This window comes from Myotis brandtii, unplaced genomic scaffold (assembly GCF_000412655.1).
Source record: "Myotis brandtii unplaced genomic scaffold, ASM41265v1 scaffold363, whole genome shotgun sequence".
NCBI classification, from domain to species: domain Eukaryota; kingdom Metazoa; phylum Chordata; class Mammalia; order Chiroptera; family Vespertilionidae; genus Myotis; species Myotis brandtii.
The window spans coordinates 3,290,290-3,303,092 of NW_005363938.1; the positions used below are offsets into that span (position 1 = coordinate 3,290,290).

Consider the following 12,803-nt stretch of genomic DNA (forward strand, 5'->3'; position numbering starts at 1 on the left):
CCCAGATCTGTCTCTAGCACAGTTGCCTCTGTTTCCCCATCTATAAAATGGGTAGAATAACACCAGCCCAATAGTTGTGCATGTGTATTGTGTACTAATAATACCAACATATATTAGTTGAATAGTCATTCAAGCTAAACCTTTCCAAGCACTTGGTATATTCTGATTGCCATTGTACGCACTTTGGGTGAGTCAGTACATTTCGTCATCATGAAGCTGTGAGAAAGGTATTAGTACTCCACCCATTTTACTGATGGGAAAACTGAGGCACTGGGCTTTGAAGTCAGAAGTCACACCCCTGGTATGTGGGACGTGGGGATTCAGACCCAGATGGTCTGCCTGCAGTCCCTGTGCTCTGCCCAAGGCATGGTTGCTCAGCAAGGCGGAGCTGCTGGGAGAGTCAGTGGGACCTCCCACCCCACTCTGGTCCAAGCATCTGCTCTCCAGAATACTTCCCAGTGGTCTGTTCATGCTCCAACCCCGTCCGGGACAAAGCAGAAGCCTGTGGCTTATACAGAGTTCACGGCGGGCACTCGGCAGCCAAGAGCAGGGCTCCTCACCAGGCTCTCAGATCATTAGACCCCGTTCAAACCCCGGCTCCGACTCCCATTACCTATGTGATTTGGGAAAAGATGCTTAATAAGGCTTTGTGCTCACTGTTCCCTCTGCCCAGAATTCTCTTTTCCAGGATCTGTATGTGGCTTTTTTGTTCCTTCACATTAATCACCTCTCAGCTCAGATGTCACCTCAGCGAGGCCTCCCTTGCTCACTTCATCTAAAATAAATACCCTGGTAACTCTAACCCAGGGATCGGAAGGCTTTTGCTGTCAAGGGCTGGATAGTAAATATATGCAGGTTTGGGGGCCACTTACAATCTCTGTCTCAACCACTCAGTTCTGCTGTGGTAGCACAGAAGCAACCACAGACAATATCTACCCAAATGGGCATAGCCATGTTCCAATAAAACGTTATTTAGAACAACGGGTGAGGGGCCATAGTGTGCCAACCCCCTGCTCTGATTCAACACCCCGTTTATTTCCTTCATGACTCTTATCACTAATTGAAACAACCTTATTTATTTACTTTTTTTCCCTTTATTGTCATCAGTCTACCCCACTGGATTGCAATCTCCTTGACTGTCTTGTTCTCTCCACCCCATAGAGTAGAGCCTGGAATAAACATTTACCAAATGAATGGGTGGATGACCACCTTGCAAATAGTAGATGTTCAGTAAATATTAATTGAATGAATGAATGTCTGGACTATAGAAGATGCCGTGAAAATCTGTGAATGAATGAACTTCGCTCTAAAGTGGGCTCAGAGCTGTCTCGGGCTCAGTTTCTTCATCTGTGCAGTGGGACTGAGGAGACAGCCTCCTCATGAGGCTGTCCTGTGAATTAAGTGGTGCCCAGCGTGGTGCCACAGCAGGTGCCAGGTTCGTGGCTCTTCTAATGATGTGATGGTTCCCTTGGCTTTCAGAGGAGGCGCTAAAGCTGCACAATGGACCCCCCCGTGGCGCCTACATGGAGCAGAGCTTCCAGAGCCTGAACCCCGTCCTCAGCCTGCCCGTCAGCCCGGCCCAGGTGGAGCAGGCTCGGAGGAACGCGGCCTCCACCGGAGCTGCGCTGGAGCGCTGGCTGGACTCGCTGGTGGGCAGCATGTGGACCGCCATGGACATCTGCGCCACAGGCCCCACTGCCTGCCCAGTCATGCAGACCTGCAGCCAGACGGCCTGGAGTTCCTTCAGCCCGGACCCCAAGTCGGAGCTGGGGGCAGTCAAACCCGACGGCCGGCTCAGGTAGCACTGGGCGTGGGTGGGCCGCAGCGGATGTCAAAGGGAACACAGCCAGAGGGCCTCCCACCCTGGGGGTGCCTTTTGTGGGAGGGGCTCTCCTGGCCATAGAATGATGGAGAAGGAAGGTTCTGAGGCCAAAGCAGGGTCTGCCGATGACCTGCATTTGGCAAGCTGGCTCCTGGGGGTGTGGTCTTACCTCTTCCGGCTGGTCCTCGAGTCCTACAGGGTCCTTGTCTTCCCCTCCAGTGACCAAGCCCCCAGACGAGTGATTCTCAGACTTTTCCTTTGAGCAGCAGAACTTTGTTTACGAAGCGCAGTGGTGGGTGGAGTTCCAGGTGCAGGTGAAATCCAGGCTGCTCTGGGCGAAGCTAGGGCGAGGGGGGTTCTTCCTCAACGCTCGGCCCACCGGGCGGTCCCTTCGCCAAGGGCATCTCCTAAGGTACCTCTTCAGAACCCAAGGGCTCTGCAAAACCCAGTTTGAAAAGCACTGCCCAGACGGTGGGTTTGATCGCCAGCCCCACCCTTCGGCTCCTCTTCCCGCTCCTCTGGCCCAGGAAACCCTGTGCCAGCGCTGAAATGACAGGTCACTGAAACCATGCTCACGGGCCCTCCCCAGGGAGGCCGCAGGCCCAGGACGGCTCCAGGCCTCCCACCAGCCCTTCTTAGTCACTACACGAGCAGGGAAGCCTGTGGTGTGACATGGCCACGGTCCAGCAAGGTGTGACTGCCAACTGTCCTGGGTTCCATGCCCCCTCCCTTGAGGAAAAATGGGCTGATGAACATCACGTCTCCAGCCATTCATGGGCCAGGAGACCATGACCTTGTTGATCCTTGACGGTGGGAACACTAGGGCCCATGGCCATGAAACTCCTACAGATGGTTTGGAGCAAAACTCCTGAGCTAGACAGCACAGCAATATCCGTCCCCGGCCTGAACCTTTCCATTCTGAGGTCAGCCCCTCCTCCCACCCCCCCGCCCCCCAAACCTTTGGGAATCGCACAGTCGGTGCTGTTGGGAGTGACCAAACCAGACTTTTCACGTCCAGGAAAAAGCATTTCCGATTCGGTTTTTAAATCCATGCCCTTCTTTATCCCAGGCGACATGCCGTGTAAACATGGGACGCTTGAGTGTCTGCTTGTTTAAAACCTAAACAATAATATTATTCCAACGGCCTGAGCTCCCAGACGCCTGGAGGGTCCCCTGCTCCTCTGAGAGCCCCTCGCAGGAGGCTCGCTTCCTCCTCTGACCCCACCTCCCCCAGAGGACAGGGTTCCCTTGGACAAGTCCCACCCCTGGTTGCAAACCGCCCTTCCTGGGGAGCCAGTTCCTGGTGTGACCCCCAGTGTGACTATGAAGGTACTGCAGTTCGCTCCGATGACCTTTCAGCTGTTGCCCCCGTAACCACCCATCACCCACCCAGCAAGGCAGGATGTCCTATGGGCAATGGAGGGTATAGAGAAAGGACACTTTAGATATTTATTATTTATATGTTTTAGTCAATGACTAATGAGTAGGTGCTGTTTTTGCAGCTTGTCAATTATGTTATCTTACTAACTGAAGCTGCCTTTATTCACAAAAGGCGCCCCAGCCCTCCCCCTCCCTGTACTTCCCTCCGCATCTCCTAGTGTCTCTCTCTGTTTCTATGCGTGTGCGTGTAAGCGTGCGTGTCTGCCCTACATTCTCCGTGTCCTCAGCAGGGGTGTTGGACAGCATGAGGTGAGCGCTTCGTTCAGCATCATGCACTGGCTGAAAGGGGTGACCTTGGGGACGTTGGAGCCTCACTTTTCCTTATGCAGGTTGTTAGCTTCATGTAGCCCCTCCCGTTTCTGGGGGAGTTGGAATTCCTGAGCCATCCCCACTCCCGCCCCAGGCACAGGACAGGCCTAGCACCTGTGGCGGGAGAGTGTGCTGACCACAGAGCTTGACCGTCCTGCTCCCTACTGACTCACCTCCCTCGGCCAGTCTGACCACGCGCTTCCATGTAACATGACAGACGCACAGGGAAACGGCTGCTCCGAGCCTGGGAGGAAAAGACATCCATGTCAGGCAGAGGGTAGGTGGTTGGATGGCGCCAGGAGTGGCCACTGTCAACAGTGGTCCTCGGGACCTCAGAGTGGCTTTCTCAGAAAGCCCGGTAATCTCTAAATGCACTTACAAGCTGTGGGAGGCCTGTGCCACATCCTCTCTCTGCCCCCAGCTTCTGCCTCTGGCCAGTGTCCCTACACCTGTCCGAGCTGCCCAGGGAGCCTCCCTCCTCCCTCCTCACCAGGCCACGAGGACGTGGGTGTTTCCCAGTGTCCTTTGCAGTGGTTGCGACGGTGCAGCCCCGGCAGGTCCCTGTACGGAGTGTGTGCCTGCAGGCTCCTGCACCTGCTGACGTGGCTGCCTCTTGTTCCCGCCCTGAAACAGGTGGGCCAGAGCTGGCTTATTCTGGGGACTCCCACACCCCATCCCTGTCCTCGGCTTCAGTCACCTCTCCCTGCAGTGAATTCTGGGACACAGAAGTCATCTGGCTGTTTCTTAATGTCTTTTGTTTCTGGACAGAGAATAATTTTGCAGATGTTACATTTGGGGAAAAAAGGGAGAGAGAGAGAGAGAGAGAGAGAGAGAGAGAGAGAGAGGGAGAGAGAGAGAGGGGGAGAGAAAATGAATGAGAATTCCAAACAAAACCCAGGATGATTTGAGAAAAAGTGGTCTTTTCCAGGGAAAATGGCTTAACTCATTCTTTAATCTGCCTGAGCATGGTTTATTGGCCAGGCAGCCTTCAGCCATGGTACCCGAGGGCATTTGTTAAAAGCATGAGGCCGAGGTCTCCGGAAGCCCTCTTCAGGCTGTGGCACAGTGGCTGGGGGTCGCCACCGCTGGGTCCCGGGACTGCAGGAAAGCTGGGACAGGGTCTGCTTTGGGCAGAAGGAAGCAATCGGTAGGCTGTGGCCCTCGGCACAGTTTCCCAGCCAGCCCCGTGGCGTGCAGGCCTCCTCTCCCCCTCCTTACCAGGCCGCGAGGACTCGGTGTTTCCCACCGTGTCATTTGAACCGCTGAGGTCCCTAGAACCACTCTCCCTCCTAGTGGCCTGGTGAGGAGGGAGCTAGAGTATAGGAGACAGAAAGCCCTCCCAAGTCCCACCGCCCAGGCCTTGCACAAAGCACTATGTCTCAGGGCTGGGCCAGGGCTAGGAGAGCAGCGAGCAATTCCCAGGGCCCCCCATGTTTAACAAGTGCACCCGTTCCTTCCTATGGAGCAAGGCCTTTCTGCTCAGATCCGGGGTCATTCTGACTTCATTTCCCGTTGTTGGCTGAACTTCTGAAAATGCAAGTGGCCTTGAGAGAGGCTGAGCACGGAAGGCCACACAAGCCCATGAAAGGTGCAGACCGCAGCTACTCTGGGCCCAGGCCCGTGTCGTGTGGTCTGTGCTTCCCCCGGTTCTCTAGTTTCCAGGTTCAAGAAGGTCACAGGCTAGAACCTGGGTCTCTTTGCCGAGAAGGTGCAGAATAGAGGAGAGCAGTGGCTGCTGAGTGTGGGGTGGGACAAAGACCCCTTTCCCAAGCCACGTTCCCTGGGAACTCGGGACACAAGCTCCCCAGCAGCATCCAAGGCGGAGACACTGGAAAAGCTGTTGGCAGAGGCCTGCCAGGCACCCTATGGCCGAGGCCACAGCTATCCGGGGGGTCCGGGACCCTAGCAGTTGGTGTGACAGTGTAGGGAGTGGCGGGGTCTGCTGGCGGCACATGGCCCCTCCAAAAAGAGCAGCAGCTCCCCAGCTCCAGCCTGTCGGCGCCTGTGAGAATGCAGGGGCCGCTCAGCAGAACCTTCCACTTTGGTAAAGGAAGCCAGAAACCCAGACTTCAATAGGAAATCTGATTTTGAAATGTTGGCCATTTTTTTTAACAGAGGATGGGCACAGAGAAATTCCACAGCTCGGGCTGTGCACCTGGCTTTGCAGAAGTGGGTGAAAAGGAGGTCAGGCGTGGCCCCAGGGAGGTGGAGAAAGCCAGCATTAAGAAAAGGGCAAACATAGTGGCTCCTGTTGAATGCTGAAGGGAACAGGAATCTCTCCCTAATCATTCCCATCCCAAAGACGGTCCCACCCAGGAGGTGTCCCGGGAGAACTGGCTCGTCCTGCTCTCCTGATCCCCACAGTTTGTGCTGAAGGGAAGGAGGGACACCATCTGGAGACCCCAACGGTTGCCCCTAGACCCGAGGAGGTCCACACCTTTTGGAATTCCACCATGCCCAGGCGGAGGGGTCAGGGACGGGGGCCAGGAAGAGAGGGTGGCGTGGGAAACAGCCCGGCTCTCTCCAAATCCCAAGTTTTAGCAGCCAGCTTGCCACATGTCTGGAAGCTTCCCAGGAAGCCCTGCTGGAGCTGAGCTCACTCCCAGGAAGTCCTCCCAGCCTCTGCCTCAGTTACCTTACTTTGCCCATGGGTCTACCACAGGCGCTACCTCACTGTGTCTGCTGAGAAGTTTACCTGGGGGGGAATGAAGGTGGCCAGATCTGCTTGGGCTGAATGTACAATCTATGCAAATTCTCTGTTTCTCTCTCTTTCTCTCTGAAGTTTTATTATTCTTCACCCTGCAAACAAAATACTGTATAGACCCCTCTTAAGACTGAGGAGGGCTTTCTTGCGCCACCTGTGTCCGCCCCTCACGTTGTCTTTGGTTCTGTCCTTGCCCCGCCCCATGCAGGGAGCACGTGGCCCTCCCTCCCCCCGCCCCCCCCTCCACTCAGCTGGAGTTCTCCAGCCGCCTCTGCCCACCACCACCTCCATTCCTAATTCATCTTCTCCATTCCACGCTTTCTCCTGACTTGCGTATCTTCTCCCCATCCCCACCCCCCAAAAGCCTTAGGTTCTCCTTTTTGAAATGTGGCCTTAAAATTATTTTTGGAAAGCTGACCACCCTCTCCCTCCCATTGCCACCCTCATCCCAGAAGAAAGAGCCCCTTGAAGCTTTCTTTCTTGGAAACCTCCTAAGCAAGGGGCGGCCAATCTGTAGTTTGCAGATGCTTAGAAGTTGCTAATAACTGTCGTCTTTAGGAAAACTATTCGTAAGCGTTTCCCATGGGTGAAATGAAGGCTTGGGTGCTCACCTCCACCTCAGCCAGCTCCTGCAGCTCTCTCCCGCCCAGCGCCCTGTGGTGAGCGGGCTGGCTCCATTACCCGCCGAGTGCTAAATCCAGCTTTCCAACCCTCCCCTTCCCAAAGACGCCATGACTTACCTACTTCAGTCAAGGGTGAATCAGGAGAGTTTCCCAATTTATCTCTTCGTCCTTCCTGCCTGGAAAGAGATAGCATTAAATATTCCCAGCTGCTGGGTCGTGTTCTCCAAGGGGCAACACTCTCCCTACATCCAGAGCCCCTCCTCTTCCCTTCCATCGCTCCAGGGCTGATGGAGGCCAAAGACAACCCAGGGTTTTCATAGGAAATTCACTGGAATTGCGCGCAATCGTCTTTGTAGTCCTTCCTTTTTTTTTTTTTATTCTTAATATTATGTTGTCAGTAGCGTTGGGTATTTTTTTAGAGGCCTCACAATAAGTTATTACCGTTCCCCTTCATTTTTTTCCCCGAAGACATGTGGTGATATAGTTTTTAAAAATAACTATTTTGTTATAGATCATAATATGCATAAAACTGTACAGAAATATTTTGTAATGTATTGATTTTTTTAAAAAGAGAGAATCTGTAAATAGAGTTTTAAAAAAAGAGAGAATTCAAACGGCACACACTGAAAGATGTAGATATTTTGCTATTTATTTAAAGGAGTATTTTAAGAGATATTGAACTATCTGAAATTGACCAGAAATCAAAGTTCCAATCACCCGAATGCTTGTTCCTCGCGGTAGAATGTGATTCTCGGAAACAATTGCACTACCCGCCCATTTTTGCACCTTTTCTGTCTCTTCATTTAGCAGAAAAACGACAACAAAATTGTGCCTTAGCTGTATTTTTTTGTCTAGGGGAGTTTGTTTCTGTCTGACAAAGCAAATTTTTTTGCAGAAAACAGTGGATGTAATACTGTACCATACCAAAAACGCTGCAGGTGTACATAGATGCTTTCTGTCATACCGTGTTTTCAGATGCAGAATTTTAAAATTAAAAAAAAAATACTGTCTTTATGGAACAGTGGCTGGCTTCTTTTTAACAATTTCGTGAACCTTTGCACACCCTGGTATTCTCGTCCTCTACGCTATCCACCCCTAGCATTAGGGTGACCATATAATTTGTCATCCACACTGGGGTACTTTTGAGCCTCAAGGGAACACTGACTAAAAGGAGTGATGAAACCACAGGCATAAACTGGGCCTCTCTTGGGAAAAGCTGGATGTGTGGACACACTCCCTAATCAAGCCTGCTGTCCTCTCTCAACTCCTGGAAATGACTCCCCAGTTGAGGCAGAAGTATAGGGTTTTACACCGTTGGTTAAGTAGACGTTAGCGAAGAGGGACTGCCATCTAAAGTGGCAAACAGTTTTTTGTACCCAACTGGCTGGTTATGTAGCCAATCTGTTTTCCTTTCCTCTTTACCACACAGCTGGACTACATTTCCCAGACTTCCCTGTGCTTAGATGTAGCTATATGACCAACTTTGGCCAATAGAATGCAGGTGGAATAGATGAATGCACTTTTAGACCTGGCCCATAAAATTTCCTGGGAAATTCTCAGCCTTTTGGCTAAGATCAAGAGAAGTGTCTGTTCTTATCAGTTTAATATCTGATACATCCTCTATCTGAGGACAGTGTAGTAAATGGATTTTCAAAGCAGGGAGAAGGAATAGGAGCTTGCTCTGTCCACTCCGCACATGGACCCGGTGCAGCAGTACCTGCAGGAACAGTGCACTAAAACAACAAAACCAAACCAAAAAGCTCCCCAGGAGAGCCTCCTCTCTTTCCCTATGCACCAGCGCAAATGTTTTGATTGATCTTGATTTGAGCAGTGTTTATATGTGGCTCCTGAAGGCTGTGACCAAGGATAGAGAGTACCCAGGTGGCTGGGTTGCAGTGGTGCTTTAACTAACCTTCAAATCCTTAAAGGCAAAGAGTAGCACTGAGACCCAGATGGGAGTTTACAGCTGGCACTGAATAGGGTAGAGGAGCTAAGTGACTATATTAGGGAAGATGGGTGAATCCCAGATTTGTTTGCCCAAACCTTTTTTCTAGTCTGATCTGAGAGCCAGTCGCTCCTCTGCTCAAAGATGAGTCCCCCCAAAAAGGCTTTGGGAAGGGGTTACCAGGTCCTCCTTGGGAGGAGGCTGCACGGAGCAGCAGCGGCTAGGCGCCCAGGCTTGCCACCACCCAGACTAGCCAGGGTTGGGGCCTGAACCCATAGGGCACCCCATCCCGTATCCCACACATATGTGCCCCAAGGACACAACCCCCGGTCCGCACACCTATTAAACAGCAGCAGCAGCAGAGATAGCCCAAGTGCGCCCACCACAGACAACGCCCAGCTGTACACCTAAGGAAACAGCTGGGGGACCCTGTGCTATGGGCACAAGGAGCCTCTGCTACCTCCACAGCCACTCCCTGGGCACAGCTCTAGCGTGGAGAGCGTGCCACCTTGAAAGGTTTACAAGGTCCTCCTCGGGAGGAGGCTGCAGGGAGTGGCAGCAGCTAGGCACCCAGCTTCGCCACCATCCAGACTCACCATGGCCTGGGCCCAAACCCACGTGCACCCCGCCCCGGTCCCTGTGTGCCCACAGAGGTGACACCCAGACCCACACGCCTGCAACAGACACCTGCGGGGCCTCTGTGCACCTGGCACGCACCCAGCCAGAACCCATGCTCCCGACAGGACCCAGCCTGGACACTGTGCCACCGCCCTGCGACCACCACTGACCCATTAGGGCTCTTGCCCCTGCCGTGTACTCAACCACTGCCACCACTACGGGGCTGCCACCTCCGCCCCAGAGCCCAGCTGCTCAGCTCCACCGCCAGGGCTCGGGGCCAGGAACTGCGCTGAAGGCCAGGAGTGGGGTGCAGCCTCCCCTGACCTGGACCTACTTAACTGAGGACCTGAGGAGACCGAAGAGGCTGCAGATCTGTAGGTGAGACAGGAGGGCCTGGGACTGAGAGAGGAGGCCTGAGGGCACTGGCTGTGGAGACTGCGGAGTGGGTGCAGCTGTGGAAGCCTGGGGCTGAAGTCCCTGGATAGAGCAGCCCTAGCACCCCTCCATCATGAAGCCTGGGGAGTTCCTCCTGACCAGTGGGAAGGGCCACACAATGGAGCTCACTTAGCATTGAATACACTTAACATTGAAGGCGGGGCTTTTATTTCTTGGAGGAACTCATGTGGGTGAATAGCAAGGGGGCTGGACAGTAGGTCCAGGAAGGGAGATCAGCTCTGGCCACCTGGAATGCAGGGGAGGTCCCCTCTTTCCTCCCCTTATCCTCCCCCCCGCCCTCACCACAGCAAAACAGCTGCTTCTGACCAGACCTACAGCAACCTTAGGCAGGGGGGAACACCCTGGGGCAAGAAATCTCTGTGCCTGCAGGTAACAAAGGGAGGGTGCCAGCAAACCAGACAAAGCTGAGGCATCAGAAGGAGAGAACTGGCCCATCGCCCCCCACCCCTACAAGCCACTGGCACCACCCCCAACACGAGTCTGATCAAACCATCCTGGCCAAGACCAGGATATCCCTGCAGAGCCCAGCTCCATGGGGGAAGGGAGTAGAGCTTAGAACAGGGACAATCAAGGTAGAATCAAGACTCCAGGCAGAACCAGCCTCTGGGCTAAGGAGTTGCCACCTGCTGGACTACTAAGGGCTTCAACCTATGGACCTCAACCAGGTTGCCCAGGGCCAGAAAGGGACAGCAATTCACATTGACTTGCACCAGAGAAGCTTCCAGGGGCCCAGGATAGACATACCTACGGACCAGATTCAACAGCATCAGAGCAAAATCCAGCGAGCTCCACAAATAGCAGCCCCAACGGTTTTTCACTGTGTGAGTGTGTGCAGTTCTGTTTTTTGGTCAGTGTGTGTGTGTGTGTAATTTTTTATGGGTATTTGTTTTTCCCCCTTTTCTTCTTTCTTCTTTTTTTTCTTGCATGTCTCCAATTTCTCTCTTCCCTTTGGTTCTATTCTACTTTTGTCTATTCTTATTGTTATCATTAATTTTCCTTATTTTATTGTGTTTTTCTCATTTTAGTTTTTCTATCTATATGTTATATCCATTATCACTACATTTTAAATTTATTATTATTTCATTTATTTTCTGTTTCCTTCTCTTTTTTTCCTCTTATACTAGTTCTTTTAGCTTCCTCATTGCTCCCATATAGCCATTTTTTTTGTCTTCTTTCTCCCTTTTTCTCAACATCCCCTCTACATCTTTGGCCATGTGTCTTTTAGTATTCTCTTTATTTTTCCTTTGCTTTGCATTCTCTTCTTTTTCATTCTTAGTGTTTCCTGTTATTAGTGCATTAAGTAGCTTGATTTTTGTGGTATTTTTGGTTTGTTCCTATAGTTATGTCTTGTTCTGTTCTGTCAGCACCTGTATAACAGCTGGCACAACATTGGGGTTGAACCTCACTAGCAGTAAGTCAGAGGGGAGATCCCTCCCATGAATCGGACATCAACAATCAAGTCCCAATTACAACAGGAGAGCCCAAGTAACACACACAAGGGGCATTCCTAGAGTATTCGGCTCAGATGAACAAAGACTGCATCACTGGACCCCTCAAGAAACTTTCTACATAAAGCCATTCCACAAAAACTGGGAGGCATAACAGTTCTATCTAATACACAGAAGCAAATACAGAGTGACAGCTAAAATGGGGAGACAAAGGCACAAACCCCAAATGAAGAAAAAGAAGGAATTTCCAGAAAAAGAACTAAATGAATTGGAAGCAAGCAATCTATCAGACAGAGAGTTCAAAGTAATGGTTATAAAGATGTTTAAGTAAATTAGTGCAAATTATAAAAGCATGAAAAAGGAAATAGAGGCCATGAGCAAGAACCAAACAGAAATGAAGAATGAAATGAAGAATATATCTGACATCAAGAATACACTGGAAGGAATTAAAAGTAGATTGGATAAAGCAGAGGATCAAATCAGTGATTTGGAAGAAAAGGTAGAAATAAATATCCAATTAGAGCAGCTAATAGAAAAAAGAATTAAAAAGCAGGAAGACAGTTTAAGGGAGCTCTGGGACAATATGAAGCATAACAACATCTGCATTATAGAAATAACAAAAGGGGAAGAGGATGAGTAAGGGACAGAGAACCTGTTTAAAGAAATAATGACAGAAAACTACCCCAACCTGGTGAAGGAAAATGTCAATCAAGTTCAGGAGGCACAGAGAGCCCAATCAAGATAAACTCAGAGACCCACACCTAGACACAGCATAATCAAAATGGCAAATGTCAAAGACAAAAAAGAATCTTAAAGGCAGCAAAAGAGAGACAGAACATTACCTACAAAGGAATTCCCATTAGAATGTCAACTGACTTCTCAATTGAAAAACTTCAGGCCAGGAGCAAATGACATGAAGTAATCAAAGTAATGAAAAGCCTATCATCAACAAATCAACAAGTGACAAGTGCTGGCGAGGATGCAGAGAAAAAAGAACCCTCCTTCACTGCTGGTGGGAATGCAGACTGGTGCAGCCACTGTGGAAAACAGTATGGTGTTTCCTCAAAAAATTAAAAATGGAACTCCCATTTGACCCAGTGATCCCACTTCTAGGAATATATCCCAAGAGAACAGAAACACCAATCAGAAAAGATATAGGCACCCCTATATTCATAGCAGCACAATTTACCATAGCTAAGATTTGGAAACAGTCTAAGTGCCCATCAGCAGATGAGTGGATTAGAAAACTGTGGTACATCTACACAATGGAATAGTGCTCATTACTTTTTTACGCTGCTGTAAAAAAGAAGGAATTCTTACCATTTGCAGCAGCATGGATGGAACTGGAGAGCATTATGCTAAGTGAAATAAGCCAGTCAGTGAAAGATAACTATCACATGATCTCACTCATTTGTGGAATATAAAGAACATAATAAAC

General features: G+C 50.8%; 1 protein-coding gene across 1 annotated transcript in view; it reads left to right on the top strand.

Moving 5' to 3' along the window:
• The window catches only part of XYLT1 (xylosyltransferase I), a 388,023-nt gene extending 380,106 nt beyond the window's left edge, over positions 1–7,917 (top strand). Inside the window, exon 16 of the mRNA XM_014544395.1 lies at positions 1,480–7,917. Coding sequence (XP_014399881.1) covers positions 1,480–1,802 — 323 coding nt within the window. The 3' untranslated portion in view covers positions 1,803–7,917. The remainder of the gene's footprint in view (positions 1–1,479) is intronic.
• The last annotated feature ends 4,886 nt before the right edge of the window (positions 7,918–12,803 follow it).